This window comes from Xiphophorus maculatus, chromosome 13 (assembly GCF_002775205.1).
Source record: "Xiphophorus maculatus strain JP 163 A chromosome 13, X_maculatus-5.0-male, whole genome shotgun sequence".
Lineage (NCBI taxonomy): Eukaryota > Metazoa > Chordata > Actinopteri > Cyprinodontiformes > Poeciliidae > Xiphophorus > Xiphophorus maculatus.
In genome coordinates this window covers 1,390,871-1,414,742 of record NC_036455.1, presented here as the reverse complement: position 1 = coordinate 1,414,742, position 23,872 = coordinate 1,390,871, and the positions used below count along the sequence as shown (strand labels likewise).

Below are 23,872 nucleotides of genomic sequence, written 5' to 3'. Positions count from 1 at the left end.
GATATGAAAATAAATCAAGAGTCAATTTCAGCTGAATTTGGATTCAGATAGATCAAGTAGAAACTGAAAAGAACCAGATGGAAGTGACAACCAATACCTTATTTTCTGATGTAAGATCAAAATGGTCCCAAACTACGAAACCTTTCGTTTGCCTTGAGGCTCCATAGTTGACGTTGTACCGTAAAAGATCAAGAATTATTTTGGCAAATGCATTTCGTTGACAGATTCTCTTCCTTATAAACACAGTTTGTCGCGCCAGTGTCATTTCGAAACAGTTCCTGTATCGTTCACGTGACCTGCTGAAAGCAATACGCGCACCGACACGGAGTTTGGTCTGTGGGCTTGACGCATGCGCCGACGCATCGGTGTTGATGGACCCATCACTATGTTCTACCAATTGCCTGAGCTCGCTCTCACACGTCCCTGTTTAGGTTTGTCACTTCCAGTTAAAGTTTGTTATTTCAGTGTTCAGGTCAAAATGTGAGGAAAGGAAGCAGATTTTGTAGAACTTCAATTCCTGTCATGTCTTTAAAGTGTCACTTTTGATGCAATCCTCTGAATAAGTGCATGTGTATTGGAATTCAATGTTTTCCTTTGGAAAGAAGTACAGCATTGCCATCTTTTATCACATTCAAATGGTTGTCTGGGCATTAAATTTCATGCTGAGTAGAATTCAGCTGAATCATAAAATAGCTCATGCTGTTTATCTTGAGGTGAAGCAATCACCATTTTAGTATTTAGGTGACATTGGCTCATTGCAATATTTGATACACAGATCAAATGAAACCTGTGGCTTCATGCAGCTCTATATTTTTTAAGGATCAACTTTTATGTGCAATAGTGTTACGATCATAGATGATGCTAGTTTCTTCTCCAAGGCAGCAGATGGCCAATAGTGTGATTTAATGCACTTCCTGTGGAAATATTCTATAAGTTCAAAAGAAATTTCAAACTGAATTTAGACTTAAATCTATCAAACTTACCTTTAAATGCAATGCAAGACATTATTTTTTTATTATTTTTATTTTCATTATAATTTTTCTCATAGAACTGGATAACTGGCACAAATGTGCAAAACCCAGCATAATGAACAAATCTCACAGAAAATACATACAGCACCTTTTCAGCATCACCAAAATAATCTCAATATCCATGATAATAAATACTATATTTACCAAGATTTTCAGTCTTCATTTACAAAACACAGACAACACATAATAGATTTTTTTTTCATATTTAACTTTTTAGAATTGTTTCCTTTATCTTTTTTTTTTCCACAAAGTCCATACTTTTACATAGAAACATTTACAGTTTCCACACACGATACACTGAATTTTGAAGTGAACTTACATTTAGAGAAGACCCTTTATTAGTTAATTAACAGATCAGAGTCAAACTGAATAAAACACAAATGTATACTCCTTTGATCCCACATAAAATGAAGGATTCTCACTGTTCTCTGCAAATGAGTGTTATGGGTAGATCCTTTTTTTTTGTAAACAAGTCATTCAGAACCCATTTGAATGTTCATAAGAGTTGATCAGACAAATATCATGCCATGAAAACACCTTTAACAGACCACCATAATCAAGGGAAGTAATTCTGGTGTCTTTATGCTGCCATAAAACTCAAACCAGAAATAGGTTCTTCATTTGTACATGTATAGATTTTACAGATAGCAACAGTTGGTTACATTTTGGACAGGAGCTTAAACTTTAACAGGAAACGTTTTAATAAGTCATGGCCCTTCTTATTGCTTACCTGTCCTCTTTCATAAACTCAAACAACTAGGTTTTGGCTCCCATTACGATTGCCTCTTCCCGGCCTTCCCTTTCTTGTATCTCTGACAAGATTGATGTTTCAAGCAGCATCATCCTCAGATATTTATTGATAAACTAAATGAGTGTATTAAGGTAACTTGGGTCCAAGCTGTACAAGGAGCACAGTTACCATCGACTAACTGTCATGTCACATAATCAAGTTCGACCAACGTTGACCCCACTTTGATAAAGAACAATCATTGCAAGCAACAGATCTATGTCATCATACAACAAAAACACTGCTTCTCTTGCTTTGGACAAAAACAGCTGGCATACAGGACATCCAAGAGATTAGACAGTACGATACAAACATGCGTCAAGATCGGCTGGATACAGAAATCTGACGGGTAAAAAAGTTATTTTTGTGGATTTTAGTCACGCTTTTGCCTTGTGTTTAATCAGTCAGGTCATGTCTCTGAGTTTGGCTTCATTTAAGGCCTTTTCGAAGACATTCAAATCTATCCTGATGAAAAAATCTAATTAACTAACTGTGTGAACCATCATGTTTAGTGATTTTGTTTTTCATTCAGGTGGTATCTATTCAAATAAGCTCCAATATTTGATTCAATAAACAGCTAGTTTCATTTAGCATTGTAGTTGCAGCAAAAATGTTTTAACAGGTATGTAGAAAAAGCGGTTTTTATGGGAGGTATAAAAGATCAATAGAAATCAACAAATGGATCATGAACAAACTCAATGACTTTTTAAGAAATAACTCATGTCATTTTTATCTGCTGCTTTCACAACTTGCTGTATTAGCTAGCTATGCTACATGGCTAACGCTAGTTGCACATGAACTAGCATCAGTTTTTGTTCATATGTAGTTGTATAAAGTTACTGTACGTCTGGCAGCCTTGTACTGCCAGTGCTAATACGTTTGCACCACATTTACTATGCTAAACTATGCTAACAGAAGTCAATAGCGGTCTGACTTTGGAATGACATAAAAATAAGTCTGTAGTGTTTCTAAGTTTATATTGTGCAATTATTTCCTTTACTTTAAGTCTTAATCTTTTAAAACGTATTCTTATGTTGTGTTTCAAAGATTATTTTGGTTTTGGGCAAGTCCACTTCGCTAATGGAAAAAAAAAGTTAAGTACTTTTATATCAATAATATATTAATACAACTATAAATAGAAAAAATAGAGGAATTTAAAAACAAGTTTATGAATTAAATTTTTTTTCTTTACTTCAAAAATATGTGTAGTAGTAAACAATTATGTGAAAGTAATTATCTTTATTCGTAATAAGAACCATCTCAACAACATATTCTTTTAGAAATTCATCTCCTCGTTCTTTTGCAGATTTAATTTTGTGCCGCCCACAACTATAAAATAACAGTACGCTACTAGTAAACACATGTACACAATTTAGAGGATGTGTTAAGGTCAGAATCTCACACTCACTGATTGTCAGCACACATGATGATGTAAAACTTCAGACAAATGACACCAAGAATCAGTAATAAGTACAATCCACTTTGTATTCAGAATGTTTTAGTTTTAAGTTGGAGAGCGGTGCAGTGAGCAAAAAGTTTTTAGTAAAAAATTTATACGGTGAGGAATGACTGAACAGGAGCCCTTAAAATTAACTCACACCTTCCCTATATGCTCTGCTGCCTGTTTTTTGAGTTTTGGTCCCATTTGTTTAATGAAGTTAAAACGTGATAAGGAAGGACTTGATCTGTTCCCAAGTAGAAACTGCTGCAGTTTTCTGTCTGTGCCATTGTGGCATGCTCTGCACTATGTGCTCAAACATTACTAAACGGCTTTTCATGCCAAAGAAAGAGCTGTGCATGAAGCAGCAGCAATACTAGTTGTTAATTGTATGAAGCAGCACATCCTGGACTGGTGTGCTCGTAAGTGTAATCCCGAATAAATTTTGGGTTCTGTTTTACTGGAATTTAAAGCTGCAGAGTTTTATTTACAGAGTTTTAGGACTAATTTTAATCATTTTAATATAATATCACAGTGAGTCTTGGTATCTGCAAATCACTCACTGACCTCAAGGACAAAAAAAAAATCAGATTGGGGAATTATGAACTCAATAAGAAGCAAATCAACTTTAGAGTACAACTATGTAATAGATTTCCTCCTGAGTCTGAGGACGTAAGATGACAGACAGTTGTGTTGAATCTTTATGGACTACAATAAATCAAAATATGAAAACATTCTGCTGACATAAAAACAAGCAGTCAATTAGATCAATGTACATTAAGCTAACTCCAAAACCTGATTTTCACCTAAAACAAACATTTCAGCCTCACAGTTTTCCCATCCACAAAAGCTCAAACACAACTGGCTCCCTTAAAACACACAACTAATGCAGACAAAAAGCACACTATGTTCTCCTCTCACACATAAACATTTGACCAAAATCCATCCCTCTCACCCATGAGCATCCACAAACTGTCACACAAGAGGGAGGGTAAACATGGGCTTGACACTGAGGAACTAGATCTAACTAAGAATCCTGTGAAATGCATCTCCGTCTGTCTGAGGAAGTCAGCTTTACTGAAACGTGTTAGTGGGATTTGGTAGGTAATACCTGCTCCCAGTGGGTCTGGCAGTGATGAACTGAACTACTTAGAAAACAGTAAAATTAGTAACAGCTCTGTAAACCAGTCATGGAGATTAAGACACACGAGTAAAGAAGAACGCTGCGTTTTCATCTTGCATGAGCTAAATCTTTCCCCCAATAAATGCTTCTTCTTTTCAGTATTTTCTGCCATTCCACTGTGACTGTGTCTTAGTACAAATACATAATTAACCACCTTTGAAGGATTAGACTTTTGTAATACCTGCCAGAGCAGCTGAACATAAGCCACAGGTATTGAGATTTTGTGCGGGTTGTCTAAAAAAAAAAAGTTTGCTCTTCTTTAATTCCTGACATTGAACGATGCAATCCACATTTCAAAGGATTCTGGGCTTACAATAGGGGGGCAGGCAGTCTCTACTGTTGCTGTGAAACAAACGGGCAGCGCTGAAGCTCTCTGGGATGTTCAGGCCTATCACTCTCTCCCTCCGGCTGAACTCTGCTGGTCGTCTGCCTTACTGCAACACCTGGCCTCTCGTCTCAGGCAGCTTTGTCGCGAGGAAACTGCCGGCGGCGAGTGCACCGCCGGCGAATAAGATGGGTACGGCCTTAGTGATGCCCACAAACGACTGGAAGATGCTGATGCCCAGAACAGCTGCCAGTTTGCAGAGGGCGTTCAGGAAACCGAACGCTGTGGTCCTGAAGACAAGAACAGAGAGCAGCTATCAGTTCCAAAATGTAGAATACTTTACATAAAGGTTTGTGTAAAAGTCCTAAATCCTTCCTCTTTTTGTGTCTGAGTAGGAATGCTTTCTTGTCATGTCCTCAAAAAGCTTTCCTTAGGCTTTCTGAAGGTCGTTTGACGATTTCTTCTTGTTTGTTTGTTTTGCAGGTGACTTGATGCTTTTCCCTCTCATTTTCAATCCAGTACCTGCCAATTTTCAGAATCTTTTTTCCTTTTATACATCCACTTACTTCTGACCTATGACTCAGTCAGGCATAAAAAGGCTCTGCTTAACCAATGACGTTTGTACACATGGCAGAAAATGCTCCGATTTTTTCATGCAACCACAAACTTTGATGTATTTTACTGAAACTTTGTGTACGGAGCAACACAAAGTATTGCATAATTATAAATTGATAAATTATTTGGATTTTTTTTTTATAAGTAAAAATCTGAAAAGTGTGGCATACATTTAGATTCAGCCCTATTTACTAAGGTGACTTTTAAATTTTAGATAACATTTGTAATTTTTAAATATTTGATGTAAATAATCTAGATTATTTTATCTGTTTGATTCTCTGCTATTTTTTATTTAATCCATTACTCTTATTTTTTCTGTCCTCACTAATTGTTTTGTAACCATTGTGTCCCTTGTTTTATGTTTCATTGGGTTTTATATTTATTGACGATCACAGTGGAAACGATCTTTTGTGTTTTGCGTCTTTTCAATATTACTGTCGCAAAGATGCAATTTGGTTCCATTTTGTCTAGCTGAATCAATTTAAAAAACACCAAAGACAACAAAAACAACAATAAAAACAGAAAGACATTTGGTTCTCAAAAAACCAGGGTAACTATTAATGAAGACCACTTCGAGCAATTAAGACACCAATAGAAAGGAGTTTGGTGTCATAATGATGTAGCATAAAATCTGTCAAAACGTTTTAGATGTAAAAACATTTACCAAACACTGTTTTAGAATCATAAACTACTCATTTTAAAATCTAAAAAAAAAACTGCAGGATTTATTCCAACAAAAAAAGATTTAAAGGTGATCATTTAAAACAAATGAATAGTTTTCACTTCTGGCACCTCAGTCAGAGGGGTTTCCATAGTTACCGGTCCAGAAATGATTAACTATGAAGCTATTCTGTGCTGCTGCTGTGCTACCTTTTATCTGACGGGTACAGCTCCACCGTTATCACATCCAGGGCGTTCCACGAGGCGATGCTGATGCCACCAAACAGACATAAGAGGGCGATCATCCCCGACTCGCTGTTGCCGAACATCAAGAAGAAGCAGCTGACACAGGAGATGATGCTAGATCCAGCTGGGGAAGAAGAAAAAAACATAACTTTTAAATCAATTTTGCAGCCATGCCAAATGTCGATATTCAAACTTGACTGCGTTTTCCTACCCAGCATCCTCAAGCGGCCGATTTTGTCCATCAAAAGTGCAGACACAATGTTCCCGGGGAGCACAGCTAGTGTGCCAAGGAAGTTGACAAAGTATATCATGTAGGCGTTGTTGAAGTCATCGCTGAAGTCCAGCATGCAGCCCTCTTTGTTGTGGAGGAACGTGCTGTTGATCAGCTTGCTGTTGATAAGCCTGTACTTGAACAAATCTGAGGAGAGAAAGAAGTTGCGTAATGTTTCCCACAGAGGACTGCAACTTCAGAGGCTCGGATCAAAGGTGAAAAAGAACGGCTCTTAAAACATTACAAAAATACAGTGTGGTGAACTCCTTATCGCATTTGTTCAGTACGGCAAGCAGTAATTTGCATTCCATTTTAAAAAATGGGAATGACTGATTTGTTTTTTTGACCTTAGATGAGACACTAAACTGCCTGTCATTGCTTAGACAGAAGTTGTTTTAAGGTTTAGAGTTCAGATGTGGGGTTTTCAGGTGTTTTTATGTGAAGTCAGTATCTAACCTGAGGCAGACATCTCTCTCAACTGATTGGATGAAAATCCGAAATCAACTTCCATTTTCCAGTCCTGCCACACATTCCCAATTGGGTTTATGCCTGGACTTTAACTAGGCCATTCTAAAACAGAAAATGCTTTGGTCTAAAACCATTCTATTGCCTGTGTATGTTTATGGTGGCCGTCCCACTGGAAAGGGAACCAGTCTCAAGTCTTTGGCATCCCTCCAGAACCATCCCGCTCACTTCTGATTCATTCTTTATGTTCATAATTTTTGGGGTGGAAGCATTGCTTTTATTTATTTATTTAATTTTAGATGTTGTTGTTGAAAGGATGTTTGCTCTTACTTTTTAACTTTGTGAAAGTTTTTTTTTTCATGAATAACCATGGCAACAAAAGGTTGCCATGGTTATGCAACAGCCAACAAAAATCCAGAGTAACAAAAATAATAAATAAAACAATAGCGCTGTCTTCTGATTCTCCCGGACCTGCTCCAATGACTTGAAGAAAATATGACACAATGGCTTACCATATTTCCACTGCTTAAGCTTAAACTTGTGCACACTGAAATGTGCACAGACAGCTAATCATAAGCTGTCTGAACAATGTTACGTTCCCCAGCATTGTCTTGGGGGACGTAGATTTCCCCAAGACAATGTTAAAATGCTTTTTAAAAAAAATGTTTTATGGATGAGTGATGGAAATAAAAGAATATGTCGTCGGCTTCAAGCGTGAGAGGAAAGAGGTTGCTGCTCTCCCTGAGAAAAATAGGCGAGAATAAATCTGTCACAGCTAAGAATGAAGGGCTGCAAAATGTCAGCAAAAGAAGCGTTAGAGTCTCTCAGATGTGATTCACAGCTTCAACTCTTGACATGTTGATTCAGACCTTTGGCAGGAATCAAAACCACAAGCAGAGGACGGTCACAGGAGCCTTTAAGTGAGTCTGTCTCCACCCACACGGATAAGTTTGTCTCATGTTCCCTGTTCGATTTATGCTCTCTAAATCTCAAAGAGCTGCGTCTCATCCAATCCCGTCAGTCTGTTTCTGTGCTGGATTTGTTTGTGTTGTGGTTACGATTGGTCCAGCTAAAGAGTAACCCAGGGTAACAAGCATCACAGGGTTTCTGTTGTTTCTCGCTGCTCTTCTTTTTCTGTGTATTTCACTGTAAAATCGAATTTATGTGTATTAATTTTAAGCTAACTAATTTCCATGGATAAATGTAAACTGTAAGTGTAAGAATTTGTTCCCTTTGTGTTTATTTCAAAGAATTCAGAAAACAATTGACTGACTTGAGTAGAATTAGTCTTCCTCATTACTTACTGCAATCCTTCTTGTTTGTGCATTATTACATTATTATTATCAGTAATAGTAACATTCCCAAATAAATATTTTCTCAGATTTTCTTTTCTATTCTAATTTCCATCTCAATTTTTATATTATAGAAATATAAAAACGACAGATACAGTCTTGTAAAATAGTACATGTTGTTTCTGCTTTCGCTCGTCTTGTCAAACCATTGTTTTGTTTTGCTTTGGTTTTTTTTGCAGGGGAGATTCAAGGGATAAAGACAAAATATCACATTGTCATTATAACTACCTGTCCTGAAGTATGACTGGACAACAGTTTTAAAATTAAAACCATACTCCCCACCAAATCACATTTAACTGTAACATTTGCTATAATAGTATTTACCTGTGTTGTAAAACAAGCTGGCGATGAAGGTGCAGTTCCTGAAGAATGTGTGTGTGGAGGTGACGTCCTCAAAGTAGCACTCCTCAAACACTGAGTCTTCAAACACCATGGACTTCATCTTCAGGCTGAGGAACCTGCACACACAAACTTTAGATAACTCAGTTGCACTACAGACTTTTGAATAACTAATTTATATTGCGAGCGCCACCTTTAAGAATCGGACTTTTCACACAAATGTCTACATTACATTAATCTGACTAAATGTAATGTAGTCAGATTACATTTTGGGCTTTTGGAAAAAGCATTCACTGTGACAGCGTGTCAGTGTTCCTGTCCCTGTTTTATTATGTTAAATTGTGTATTTTAACGGGAATGATGATTTTCGCAAAGTTTAAAAGCTTTTGAAATGATTCATAATTGATTTATGATCAGTACAAAAGTTTACACAATGATCCAGTAGCTTTAAATTCTCACTTGTCTTTTTCTTCCTCCGCTTCTGGCAGAAGCATAATGATTTTTGGCCAAGTATTCTCTCTGATTTTAGATGATTTGCAGCTGGAAGGATTTTTCTTGATACATTTTTACTTATGGACATTTGCTATGACGCATAATCAAAGAAACAAGGCGGTTTACAACTGGGAGAAGCTGATTAAACATCCTAAAAGCAGAAATAATGCTTCAACTGCACCCACAAATCCTTAGATTCGCGGTACAACAGAGTGCTACATGAGATCATCCTTGCCCAGTCAGTATCTACAACAACCTTTTGAAGAAACTCGGATAATATAAGTTATAACAGCATTTAATTTCCCTCTGGGATTAATGAAGTATTTTTGAATTTGAATTGATCAGAGGGGGGAGTCACCAAACACTGTATGTATGTGTCAGATGAAAATTGCCAGACCCCAGTTGATCAATTTTGAGTTGTAAAACAACTCAAAATTACCTGTGAAACTTTTGTTTGAATTTCAGAGAACAGCAGACCATCATAGACTTTTGATTTTAGTCCATTTAATTGGTATTTTGAAGATTTAGATCCAAATAGACTTTTGTTTTTTATGTTCTGAAAATGAAACACCTTTGCGTGGTAAATAATTGGCTGATTTTTGATTTTGTTATAGTCTAGTTCCAATATGATCTTTGAGTTTCAATTGAACTATCAATATTGTGATTTTTAAAAGAACCATTTCAATCATATGCCAATGTAACTCATTTTATCTAACAGAGGTTATCATGTTCCATATTTGCCACACATCAGAATACGAAGAAAGCCCTACTTGTCATTAAAATAGTATCCATCGCGATGGACTTGGTTTTCTAGGGTGAAGTTAAAAGTGACATGCTCCACTCGCTCCTTGGTGAAGGTCTTTGTCCGTGATTCATATTCCTGCTTCTGGATGTACTTGATCATGTCAGGGAACCACACCGTCAGCCCATAGTAGCTGCAAGGTTTTTTGAAGAAAAGACAGACGGAAGAAGCACGAAAAATGAGCATGTCATACATGAGATACTACAGGAACAGTGACGGGGCTCTTCTGTTTACCTGAAAGACATGCTGAACCAAACAGCCATGAGCATAAAGGTGGTCCTTTTGTATTCAGGGCTGAAGCAGGCAAGAATGTTGTTCCGTATCTGCAGCATGCGACGAGAGAAAAAACGAGATTCATTTAAAAGAAATAAATCCGTATCTGGCTTTGATCTAATTACTCTTTGAAGCTACTTTCTAAGCTTTGCGTGCTTCTAAGAGAGTGAGAACGAAATTTGAGAATCAAAACCCAGTCCCAACCCTCGTTAAGTGTTATTTATTCAGGACGGAGGGTGTAGGCGTTGCATTTAGCAGAAAGTAGGCTGAATGCATCAAAATCTAACAGAACTGTGCCGCAGTACTGTGGCTGTGCTGCAGAGTGTGACATGAAAAAAAAAACAATCTGGGTTTTAAAAAAAGCACATTTGTAACTCTGACAGTTTTACTGACCTGTTGGGAGAGACTCATAATCTTCAGTCTGTAGCGCTGCCAGACGGGGGTGTCGGTTCCAATGTCCACCAACTCATCAACCTGCTTCACAGTCTTTATTGTGGTGACCTTGGAATAATCAGACACGAGACAGTCAGGCTTTCATAGTAGCCAATTCAGGAAATATGTTTGAAAACCTTGTTGGCTTAAGCTTATCTCATAAAAACAATGTAGAGAGAAAATATTTGCCCCATTACAATTCTCTGTGGTTTTTTGTTCTTGTCATAGTTACGCACTTCAGGTCTTCATCGACAAAGATAACCAGAGTAAATAGTTTTCCAATGATGGTATATAGTTTATTAAATGTTAACCATATTTTTATGTTGATATAATTTGGTATTACACAAATAAAAACCGATTTGATTTGACCGATAAAATAAGATTTAAGCTCACAACTGTTATCTTAAAGTTCAGTGTCTGAGCCTTTAGAGTCTAGAATTTGATCAAACGGTATATATGCAATATATAAATCATATAACAATACATTCTGAATGTTGCACAGTAATGAATGCAGGTAACTGCAAGATTGCAAGATGTTTTTCCCAGCTAGCATTTATGAAGTGATGTTTATTGTCTGTCACCGTTGCATCTTTTTCAACTTTTGGTTTCAATGATTGCAACAAATATTTCTCAAGGATACTCACAGTGAACACCCTCTCTGGGTGTCCTTTAGCTCTCATGTTTGTGTCATGAACTTGCTTCAGAATCATCCAGCCTTCATCATGCTTCCCATTCTGTTTTGAAAAAGAAGATAAAGACGTGTCACTTCTGACTAAAAAAATTTAAAAATATATATATATATATTTATTCCACCAAGTTTTTAGCGGTAAAACCTCAAAGAATGTGTAGAGCTTTAAAAAGACTGATTGTCAACTGTTATGCACACCTCTAAGTAGAAGCGTGGGCTCTCAGGCATGGCGTTGAGTGCAGCGATGGCTGCAACAGAAGGAAACGCACAGACCAACACAAACACTCGCCAGCTGTGGAACTGATACGCTGAGCCCATCTGGAAACTCCACCCTTGGAAGTAAAGACAAATGACAACAAAAGATATTTAACCAAACGGAAACAGAACAATTAGTTACAACCATAAGTCAATAGAAAGTCAAAAACTTATATTGGTGAGTCAACTTGCTGAAACCCAACATAAATTCAAAATATCTCGTCATTATTTGCTCAGAGGAGTGAGTTTGAGCTCACAAACTGTGTTTTTTTCAGTGACTGTGTGTAACATGCGATAATTAACCAGATGGTGTTTGGCCGAAAATGGATCTCTGCAAAATACCGCCTACATGTTTTGGATCATTTGATGAAAGTAAACCAGATATAGCAGCTCCACATATTTGACATATGTTCACATTACTGAGTCACTTGGTTAGTGGGTGTTATAAGTACCTCCACTGTTTGCAATAAATGTTACACTACACTTGCTGAAAACCCCCCAGCAATGAACCAAATATGGGGGGTTGTTGTTTTTTTGTTGTTGTTGTTGTTTGTTTTTGTTTTTGAGTGAAAATGAGTGGTCATATAGTAGGCTAATTAAATTTGTCTTACAATCACAAAGGGCTATAAAGAGTTGAAAAGAAGGCAAGCAGATTATTTGAATATGAATTAACAGGATCTTTGCAAGATTACATAAAAATTATACTAATTTGCAAGCCGTAGTGCAGGCCTTAGTCTTCCTTAAGGACTTTGGGTGAGAAGAATTCTTGCATGCAAATCCAAAACAATTTTAAAAAATGACAAGTAAAAAAGGTTGGCAGAGTAGGACAGCAGAATAGAGGCAAACTTTATATACAGTATATGTACTGTATGTTTACACAGATTAGACAGTAAAAGACTGAGACCAAGTGGCTGAAAAGGAAGACTACGGAACTGAATCAAAGCAACAAGCAGCACACAATGAATGTGGAAGGAAATCTGAAAAGACTGTAGAGCCCAACATGTTGGCCCTAATGTTCCTTAACATTTCTGTGTCTTGATCATTTGCATTTCCATGCTCACCATAGTGTGGGATGATGGCCCAGGCCATGGCGGACGCATAAATTCCTCCAATCATCCAGAACATGCAGAGCCAGCTGAGATGCTCGCCGCGCTTCTCTTGGGACAGAAATTCAGAGTAGTAGGAGAACACGATGGGAATTGAGCCACCAATTCTGTAAAAGTTAGAGTCCAAAGGTCAGCATTGGGGAGAGGTGTTTTATCCCATTGTAAAGGAAAGTATAACTATTTTTAATTTGTCCACTTTATAGCCCAAAATGCCAGAATGCATTTGGGTAGTGGTCCTTAACCCTGCCACTGTCCTGCGTGTTTTCAGAAATTTCCCTGCTTCCTCATATTTGCTTGTGATGAATGGATCAATAATCTATTTCTGTATAGCTTGCTGACAGATTGAGGAGATAATTCAGCCATTTTAATCAAAAATGTTGCAGCAAGGAGTTATTTAAAACCACTGCTATTATCTGGACCAGTGACACAAGACAACAGTGACTGTTGGGCAGAGAGAATTTGACTCTTGTTGTGTTTGTTTTGCTGTCTCGTTTGGTACCAAAAAACTTTGCTATTGTTGCTTTAAATCATCCATAGTTGCTATTTATTCCGCTGCCAAGGACACAGACGTTTCTGATTTTGTTTAAAGAGTAAAGGATACCATGACTTTCTGGGTGTCTTTAAAAGGTTCAATGTATTTTCAATTAACTTACCCTGAGCTGTACATCATCCAATGTTTAATTGTAGTCTGCTCGTAATAAACAACTTCATATACAGCTTATTTTGTCATTGATCTTTAGGAACTTTGTTACTAGAGGCTTGTTGTACAGATACATTATTCCCAGTGAGAGTTTTTTTTTGGTTCTTTGTGCTAATAAATAAAAAGAGACAAGCAAACACCTGAAGCCAAGGAACAGCTTGACCTTTAGATGATTGGTCTGCCTTGAGGAATCGATACAAAAATACAGTTCTTACTTAGTACATACCAGAATGTATCATTGTTGGCATTTTTCATTTAAAAACTCAAAGAACTAGGAATAAATTATATATTTGTGACTGGCTGCCAGGAATAAAGTGCCTAGAGATTTAAAATCAATTCTTCTCTCTGTTGCCTGTCATGTGTAGATACAATAGTGGTGCTCTGAGTTTAAGACCATAGTTATGTTTGATATATGGAAGAAAAACATTCTTCTTAGCAGCCTTAGAAATGAATGATGAAGATGACCTTAAAGAATTACAAAGTCTGGCTGCTTGGAAGCAAAATATAAAGACATAAGGGATGACTCAAGCTTCTTCTTCTGCCCTGCGTGATCACTGAGTAGGTTATTGGTTGTAACTCACTGGGAATGATGTTGACCTTTCGATTCACCAGTTCAATGAAGTGGAAAATACTGGAATGACAATAAAACTCTACAAGACGATAATTGTTCTCTTAGGGAATATTGTAAGAGAGTTTTACGTTGATTTTCTGTTACAAACTGGTCACCCAAACATCAAAAATACTATCAAGTGGGGGCGGGGAGGCATTACTAATCCCAATTACAGTGAACTGTTCAGATAGTACATTAATGTGTTGGATAGAGGAATTCACAAAAAGAGTTAAAGGTGCAATTACCCAACACCTGAGAGGAGGCGGCAAAACAGAAAAGTGCTGTAACCCTGAACGAAGGACGAGAAGAAGGAGAAGATACTGTTGATGGACAGAGAGATGATGAGGGACTGCCGACGGCCTATCCGGTCTGCCATAGCCCCCCAGAGGAAAGCCCCCACCATCATCCCAAAGTATACGATGAGGCCTGTCAGGAGAGCAAACAAAATGTGTTAGCTTTCAACATTTGATGTTTACATACTTTTTTTTCTATCAGCCAATTCTGAGCAAAAATACTAATTCACTGTCTTATTAATCTTTGATATTATGTCCTTTACTTGTGTAGTGTTTGATTGCTACCAAGTGTGCCTGGAGCATATTTCTAAGCTGAATTCTTACACTGGGGTTGATTAAATAATTAAAGTTGGAAAGTGTGTATAAGGACAAAACTCATTTGAAAGTAAGATCTATACATTGAGTAATGCTAGTATGGTTCTGTATATGCACTGTAAAAAAAAAAAAGCTGTGTTTAGAGATCAACAATGATTTCAACAAATGGGCCAAAATTTCTTCTTAATTCGGATTTTCTAGTACGGCATGCAGTTTCAAATAATATCCTTTGCTGTGAAGTTGTTTGAACCTCTTTCCTGAAGCATCTTATGCCAGCAGTTTGCAGGAATACACCACATTTGAATTTAACAATTGAAATATTTGCGCTTACCAGGTTGTTGTTCTGTAACAATTAAATTGCCGCAGCTGGCTTGGTAGGAAAACAATCAGAAACATCTGGGAAAGTTGTCAAAAAATATCCTTTAAGTTCCACATAGAAAGTCTTTAACTTCACTAAAGTAAGTCCCAAGAAAGTTGTAGAAAGTACTCATTTAGTTTCTAGAATTTCCAAGGTATACATCCCAGTCAAATGTCCGGTAAGTTCAGAAAGTAGCCAGTAAAATCCTAGAAGTTTCTACTAAGTTTTTGTATTTTATGTAAACTGAATTATGAAGCAGTAAGTTCCACAAAATAACCACCAGATTTCTGGAAAGTATATTGTGCATTCAGGATTATAACTCGTAAATCACGTCAGCGTTAGATGTCCATGATCCCTCTTTCAGATCAGTAGGTTAAAGGTTTTTAGAAAGTCCTTTAAATTCAGAGAAATACACAAAAGTTTCAGACAATTTCTGGGAACCTGTAAGTTCCAGGAAAGTATCTTCTGACTTCCTGAAAATAACCAGTAAGGCAAATGGCTGGTAAGTTCACGGAACGTTTTGGAAACCAAAACTTACAGGTTTCAGAACCTGTAAGTTCTGGAAAACTGCAGACTTTATTCTGTTAAGTTACTAAGTCGTACTGTATAACCTTTTCCCTAACAGTCATTGGAAAATTAAACAGAAGAGTTCTGTTGTTGTCAGAATTCAAAACAGACATCCTACCAATGAGCTCAAGTGGTTTAAGCAATTGTGCTTATGACAATTTATCAAAAAAGTGAACACCCAATATTAACAAAATGAAAAACTGCAGGCACAAAAGATCTCTTCTTAGATATAATGTTTTTCTCTATCATACCTGGTCCCAAATGGCATCGAAAGAAAGTGTAGTTTTTGAAAGAATTATTCATTTTCAATTTTTCAGTCCTAAATGTTACACCTTAGCTTGAGGACACACATGCTTTAAGAAACAGTTCTTAACCCGTTAAAAATAAACGGTTCAGACTAATCTTTCACATCTACAATTTATTTTTTATCTTGCTCTTGTTTCTGCTCTAGATTATCTCCCAAAATTTTCACAGCGCATAAACAGAGATGGATCTCTGGGAATCTATTAGCAGGAAAGAGTGTGACATCTTCAAACCATTAATTATAAATAAAACTAAGACCAGTGGCTGCAGCTAGAGTTGAAAATTCCCCAGAGACTCTTCTGGCTTATGTGGAACTGACTCAGAATAATCAGTACACGTGTAAACAGTGTGATGAAGGAACATGTCGCCAAGAGCAACAGTGAGTCATTGAGGTGTTTTAAATAGGACTTGAACAAGTACCTTAATCTGTGACACACAGGAGTATGAGTCTTACCAAGCATGCTTTTGCTGGGTTCAGACAGACACATATCCTTCTCTGCACTGGGGAGGACAAACCCCACCACGAAGATTTCCACGCCATCGGCCATCAGTGCCAGCCCCAGCACGAAGTACAGGGACCACTGGAACTTCCCGTGGCCACATTCCTGTAAAATGGTCTCGTACTGCTGAGCCAGCTCCTCCTGGTCCTTCCGCCTTGCCGCCTCGGACGCCCCAACATCTTTGAACTGCTGAGCCCCGGCTGTTATTGATCCAGGACCTCCGGCCAGGTCGCCTTTCCCAGAATCAGCCCTGGGGATTCCTTGGTACTCCCCCTCGTAGATCTCGTCGTCCTCGTCGTGGCCCTCGGTGGAGTCACTGTGGCCACCCTCGTCGTCGTTGGCGGCCTGGCTGTCGCTGCGGTAGTAGCCCCCATCTTGGCTCCCCTGCATAGGGTAGTCATCATCATCGTCCTCTTCAAAGCGGCTGTAGGACCTCTTGCTGTACTCGTCGCTCATCCGATCCACCGAGCGGCCAACTTTCTTTGAGGCTTGCCGCTTGACTTCTTTCGCAATGTCTTTGGCACCTTTTATGAAAGCAGTCCGGTTTTGATAGCCGTCCTCCATTTTAAAGACAATTTAGAAGAAGCAATGGAGGAGAAAGGTCTTGCGACTCCCAGCTCACTTGATATACTCCTGAGGAGACAACAGATATAAAGTGAAAAAAGGTTTTACACCAGTTCTGTCAGGAGGAATGGGCTGAAATGCCAGTAAACTACTCTGAGAAGCTTTTGGAAGAAGTCAACCAGCTTAACGGCAAATCTACCAAATAACTTCTGATTTGAAAACATAAAGTGAGATCAATCCTTGCCTCCACGTTACTGCAAATTTTCTTATTACAAATCACATAATTACACCGTAGAACAATTGGACCACTGCGTGATTGAGAAGTCCTTCAGATGGCACCAGATTATTAAAACAACATCCCTGGGACTCCTGCAAGTCACCACATCATATCTGGATCAGTTCCAAGTGCCTTTTGTAATAAGGGGGAAACCAGCTGCTGTAATAAGCGTGATCTGTGTGGCTCGGCTCATTGCCAAGGCTACTCAGGTTAGCTGAGATACAGGGGGAAAAGAGGTGGGACATTCAGTATGGCTGTGAGAATCCGGACAAGTTTCCCCAGGACCCAGCTAATTCTGAGATGAGTTATATCCTGCAGACTTTGGTATCTGAATACCGAAGAGGTAAATAGCTGGTCAGGTGTTAACCTGTGAAAGTAGGAAGTGAGTTGGGGGTGGCTTAACACAAAAGAGGAAAAGTGGTGGCCTCTCAATGAAGGGAGTCAGAGACATCGATAATCTTTTCATACAGTTGTCTGTTCTGTCATCATAAAAATCTTTAAATGGTAGGTTGGCTGAAACATTGACAAAAAAATACAAAAACTTCTTCTTTTCAAAGCTTTTTAGAAGATTACTTGCTTTTGCGTGTTTGCTGTCAGCCTAAGACTGTTGGGTTTTGCATGGTGCAGCAGTGTGATGAATGTACCTGTACAGTATGAGCCTGCTGCGCCATGAAAATGAAAAAAAGATTGCGTTGAGTTTTGTAGTTGCATTATTTAGTAGTGTTTGTACATTAGTGTATACAAAATAACATAATCTTGCTTACTGAACACAAATAATTTCTAACATGTTATCTGCACAAAACAAAATGTGCAAAACTTATGCTCTATTGTTACAAATTCAAGTGTAGGTGTAACTTCTACATGCTAAGCCTACCATATAAAGAGATGTTCAAAGATGAGGTGGATGTTTGCATGCTGACATATCTTTGTTCATCCCCAAGCAAAGCTATAAAGTCTGCCCTATCTTAGCTGTGTTTTCCATATGGAACCACCTTTAGATCAAACCTGTTGCTTTCTCCCATCGACACAGTGTCTGCCAAGACACTGAAAGGTCTTAACTGTAATTGCAAGCCAAAGCATCCGGCCTCAAGCAGTACATGGTTTCTGATGGAAATGTTGTGCATTACTCAATTCGAGGTGACAAGCAACGGTGTGGAATTCAAACGAAGCAGACTGTGTTGTGATCCTGACCCATAAAATCTCCAAATCTAGCACTAAAAGACGATTTTCCACACAGCTAAGGAAGGAAACCTTAACAAGTGAATCAGAATGAGCCAGTACCTTGGCTCTGTTTCGTCAGTTAAATATCATGTTTGACAATATTTAATTAGCAGCACAAATGCAAAGTAATACATTTGCCAAAGCCACGTGCAACAGCAAATGAGCCATGAAATTAAGAAGAAGCTGGCAATCAGACTCCTGATTCCCCCATCTGCTGTGGGATCAGATCTGCAATAAATTTTGCAGTGTAAAGGCCGTTTTTCAGGGCAAGAAACTTGTCCTCGCATTTGCTAGATGAGCCTCACATCAATACGTTTATGTACTAGCACACTAAGCCTCGGGTGACTGTGCAATGAGGCGCGATGTCACTTTGAATTTGTGCTGCAGTAAAGAAGCAGACAGACGATGATGAGATGTCGCTGCGCTTTCACCGGTGCTTCAGAAACAACCTCTGACAGGTAATAACAGTCCTAACAGTGCTTCTCAATAGTAAGCAGGTATACAGTACACAACGAACCAGAGCACGCTTTAAAATACTGACGGTGTGGGATGGCTCCACTGACTTGTCATAAAAACACCTGCTGGCCTCCTCTAATCTGTATAATTTCTTCAGTTTATTTAAGTTGCTGGACTCAAATTTGTCCAATATTTTTACAGTTTCTAGTTGATTCTAATTGGTCGGCTTCTTGGCTCAGATCCGACGTTAGAGCAAAATCCATAAATGAGCAAGAGCATCAAAATCAGGTCAAGTCATACACCTGTTGGAAAATGTCAAAGTTTCTATGAGATGATATGAGGTAAAGTTAAGAAATCTGAATGTAGGCCTCCTTCTTCATTATTCAACCAATCAGCACAACGCTGCCACCACCATGCTTTTTAAGTTGCAACACTGATCTTATGTTTGAAAGCCTCATCTTGGGATCTTCAAGCCTGGTTGTTGCTACTGAAAATATGTATTTATGACAAGCCCATCATTTAAAAGACCTAAATGTGAATTAGCGTAGTACTACTGCTGACTGATGTTAAAAACTTCCAGTTACATCTCATTCAACATTTACTAAAAGAAAAAAGTGTCAAATGTTAGAATAAATCTTCCTTAAGGCTTTGGGTGAGAAGGATTCTTGCATGTCAATCCAAAATGCCTCACGCTTCTAAAGTAACGTTTCAATGTCAGTCTGTAAAAAATGTTCCACAAAATCCCGATCAATTTCCTTTCATCTTAGACTGATCGTTTGTGTTGGAAAGTTAGACTCTTCAAAAGCTAAGAATGTTGAAACATGGCGGTGGAAGCATCATGCTTCAGTAGTGGAAGCTGGAAAACGTCTCGAACTTCTTGCTTTTTTAAATTAACAACTTGGCTGTTGAAAATTAAAAAAAATTAATAAAATAGACACAACTGAGTGCTGCAGGAGGAATTGCAAACTAGTTTAGAAAAGGATGAACTAAGCTTTTAGAAAGGGGTTAATAAAGCCCTGATTTAATTTCCATTAAAGATTTGTGACCTGTGGTTAAAAGCCATATCTAAGCCAGGGAACCAACCAATTTAAAAAAAATTGGTTGGAATTGCCATTTCCTTTTACCCTTAATTAAGTCAGAAGCTTTTAAATTGCTAAAAAAAAAAAAAAAAAAGAAAAAGTATGTGATTTAGGTGAAACCTGCAGTACTAATTTCAACCAGACATCAGTGTATACTGATCTTCTATGTTTTAAACCCCCACGCATTAAAAAAAAATCTGTCATCAATTGAAATGTGTGAACCAAATTCTCAACTTTAATATTTTGATCATGCTCATTTCATCCTGGGAAAAAAAAAAGAACATAAAATGAATCCTTAAAACTAAAACTAATAATAATAATTCGACATTCATATCAATGTTGAGTGCTTCATTACTTATTTTTTTCTCATGTTTTTCACAAGTCATACCAACCAGGATGTATCAAGAACTAATTTTACTGCCTTTATGAGAGCTTCTGCATGTGTGTTGATTTAATTATATTTTATGTTTCATCCTGGGCAGCATTTCCAGCCATGAGGCAGCAGATTTCCCTGTCAGCATGAAGAGAACAGATCAAAGGAACCCAACCGGGCCTGGTCAGCCAGGCTAAACTGTAGGACTCAAACCTAATAATATCCCCAGATGGACGTAATAATCGTTAACCAGTTCCCTCACCCAAAAGGTGTCTTACTTGAACAATATTGGGAGTCCTTTCCTTTAAGCAGACAGATGATTTTATGTGGTTACAGTGTTTCATTTTAGTTCATTTTAGTTTAAGAGAGAGAGTGCTTAAAGCAGAAATGCAAGTTTTTGGTGCAAGAATTTGGATATTTTGATCAATTTTAACTTCTTCTGCATAATTTGTGTACAGATGCCACTTAACATCTCACTTTAAGTGGCTTCAAATGGGTCAAACAATAATCCTCTTTTATTTATTTGCATTGTAGCTAATACTAAAGCCTGTATATAAACAAGAACAGCAAGTAGAGATTTGGTTTCAGTGATATTTTTTTATTTCTGTACTACTTAATACGGCTCAAAAGGAATACATTGTCTTCAGTTTGTATCCCCATTTTGTTCTCAAATGTTGTTTCTTCCCATTTGCAGTCCATACCCTCAACCATCCATTTCTTCATTATGTACCTATTGACAAACATTTTATTTCTCTTGATGGTAAACTATTATAGAGATAAATAACTCTGAAAATCCTCAATTTTAAAGTATGAATAGTTTTTCTAGAGTCTGTTTTTTTTTTTAGAGTCAGTTCCATCCAACTTCTAGTTGACTTCATGCATCATAACCCATCATCGAATCAAAATACATCTGGTAAATCCTAGCTGTTGGAGTCAATTTAGCTACATTTTCTCCCAGTACACTCTGAGTAGAGCATAGAAAATTACCTTGAGACACCGGTGGACAAAATGGGTACAAAATGTCCCCAAAACATCTGATTGCAGGTGTGGCGGAAATGTTGTATGTTTCAGTATTGTTGATCTTTCAAATAACTTTCAGCGAATTGTGATTTCATCAAGGGGATAATGTATGCTGAGAGCAGGCAGAGAGGAAGTTGCTAAAGGAATAGTTTAGTTGAGTTGTCAGACGGAACAAAATTGATTTTAAATCACAGCGTGTTTGCAGAGTGTCTTACTTTGACGTGTTTTGGGGAATTGTGTTATTTGTGGGTGCATTTAGAAAAGTGCTATATAAAACAGTGTGAAACTTGGAATAGTTCAGAGCAGTGCTCAGAGAGTGTAGGGATTCGATGTACTGCTCTCCTTGGTGCAGCAAGCAATAATAAAGCCGAGGACTCAGAAGAACTGTCTCAACCATCTTGTGCTTTTCCACGAGAAGAAAGAAATTTAGTAAAAGAAAAGACAGAAAAAGTACTGTTTGCAGTTTAGCCACAAGAATACACGTGAAAGAAGGATCTATGATCAGATAGATAGATAGATAGATAGATAGATAGATAGATAGATAGATAGATAGATAGATAGATAGATAGATAGATAGATAGATAGATAGATAGATAGATAGATAGATAGATAGATAGATAGATAGATAGATAGATAGAATAGATAGATAGATAGATAGATAGATAGATAGATAGATAGATAGATAGATAGATAGATAGATAGATAGATAGATAGATAGATAGATAGATAGATAGATAGATAGATAGATAGATAGATAGATAGATAGATAGATAGATAGATAGATAGATAGATAGATAGATAGATAGATAGATAGATAGATATGTCTCTGTTGAGCTGAGTCTCTTCACACAGCCACAAACACTCAGCTGAGAGAAAAGGAGAAGAGGAAGGCCTGATGATGATGAGGAGGAGTAATGGTAGCTATATTTTTTTTTTCTTCAGACTGACAAGCCTCCATTAGTTTTCCTCCTCTTGCTTGTCCTCCATTAAAAAAAAAAAAAACAATCAATATCAGCTTTATAGTTCCCCTGCAGAGCCAACCAGAACAACCTGTCTTCACATCACCATCTTATTTATAGTACAGAGATTCCCATCCACTGAGAAGAAATAAATCATCTGGACACCTGATAACATCACAACAGCCAAAGAAAGCGCTAAAACATCCCTGAAAGGCTCCACTATCTGCCCTTATATTTCTGTTGAAAACAGCTTTGTTGTGCTTATTTGGCTTTAGGAAGCAACAGGATGAAATAAAGAGCAAATATGTGCAACAAGATTTTTTTTTTTTTTTTTTTTTTTTTTAAAGGCCGCTGTACGTCGCTAGCAAGGCCAATTATACACCGCTTGTACACCAAACGCGGCCAAATATTTCCTGACAGATGCGCTCATTCTTAGAAATCACACGGCCGTGCAGCAGCCCGTCACGACTTGGATCAGATTCTCTCGATTCACAAAATCGATCCTAATTTTAGCGTGAAGCAAACTGCTGGTGAGCACGCCCATCGCGCTTTTCACATGATGTCTTAAATGCGTAGAGAACGAAAGCGCACACACGCAGAGGGGGGAAAATGCCCGTCGCTCCAAGAGGCCACGAGCGACTCAAATGGTTTAATTAGTGATAATTTAATGCTTACCGTAAATCCTGCAAGCGCCCCTCTCTTCAGCCCGGAGATAGTGAGGAAGAGGATGGAGGATGGAGGAGGAGGAGGAGAATGCTGCTGCTGTGAGCCGAGTGATGATGCTCCGTGTGTGCGCTCTGGAGAAGAGAGAAGCCCACGCTGTCCACGCACACTCTGTGAAGCACAGGGCTCCCACCTCCACCCCTCCTCCATTAGAAGCCCATCACGAGCGCACTTCATATTTAGTGAAAGGTCTTTCGGCGCAGATATGCGCAGGATTGCACCTTTTTTTTTTTTAAATAATTCGTCTTGATGCATAAAATGTGTTTATACCCATCTATGTGTGTTCAGCGCATTAACACACATTTTTTTCTTTTTTTTCTTTTTTTTGCCAACACCATTATCTCCAGACATTAGCATCATCATTCTACATGTGTGCGCTCTCGACTCGCACATGCAAGCGCGCCTGACTCCTGTTACCATGCCAACCCCTTCGCTATTCCTCAGTCTGCACGGGGAAGATGCGCCATATGAAAAATGTGAACTCTCCTCTGAGAACAGTCTGCTGCCTCTTCTTCTTCTTCTTCTTCTTCTTCTTCTGGGGACAAAACCATCGCATTTCCATTATGTTGATGGGAAACCTTGAGAACATGGTGGAACCTGCGTCTTAGTTTCAGCAGCATAATGGCGGAGTTCAAATGTTTCAGAAGCTTTTGTCTTCCCAACATTTGCTCCAATTTCTTGGAATTATGTTTCTAATTATTTAAGTGATTTCACACAAATCTATTTTACTATTGTGCAACTTATGGAGGATGCCATTAATAGAAATATTAATTTAATTGAGAAGCATGAGCAAT

General features: G+C 38.0%; 1 protein-coding gene across 1 annotated transcript; it reads right to left on the bottom strand.

Moving 5' to 3' along the window:
• Positions 1 to 1,264: 1,264 nt before the first annotated feature.
• On the bottom strand, positions 1,265 to 23,223 carry LOC102235634 (synaptic vesicle glycoprotein 2A-like). Its single transcript, XM_005797397.2, has 13 exons — positions 23,031 to 23,223; positions 16,361 to 17,039; positions 14,316 to 14,496; positions 12,716 to 12,867; positions 11,598 to 11,731; positions 11,356 to 11,445; positions 10,673 to 10,780; positions 10,241 to 10,329; positions 9,975 to 10,139; positions 8,698 to 8,831; positions 6,497 to 6,703; positions 6,250 to 6,409; positions 1,265 to 5,054 (listed from the first exon to the last, which is right to left on the bottom strand). Exons 2-13 carry the CDS (start codon positions 16,968 to 16,970, stop codon positions 4,871 to 4,873), a joined length of 2,214 nt encoding a protein of 737 aa, XP_005797454.1. The 5' UTR covers positions 16,971 to 17,039; positions 23,031 to 23,223; the 3' UTR covers positions 1,265 to 4,870.
• Positions 23,224 to 23,872: the final 649 nt, after the last annotated feature.

What these genes read in the sequence shown, in the direction of transcription:
- LOC102235634 (XM_005797397.2), bottom strand. Translation starts at nt 16,970, where the DNA reads ATGGAGGACGGCTATCAAAACCGGACTGCTTTCATAAAAGGTGCCAAA. An exon ending in ACCCAGCAAAAGCATGCTTG is followed by an intron (nt 14,497 to 16,360) that starts GTAAGACTCATA and finishes CTCTCCTGACAG; the next exon opens with GCCTCATCGTATACTTTGGG. An exon ending in GCCCACGCTTCTACTTAGAG is followed by an intron (nt 11,446 to 11,597) that starts GTGTGCATAACA and finishes TTTTCAAAACAG; the next exon opens with AATGGGAAGCATGATGAAGG.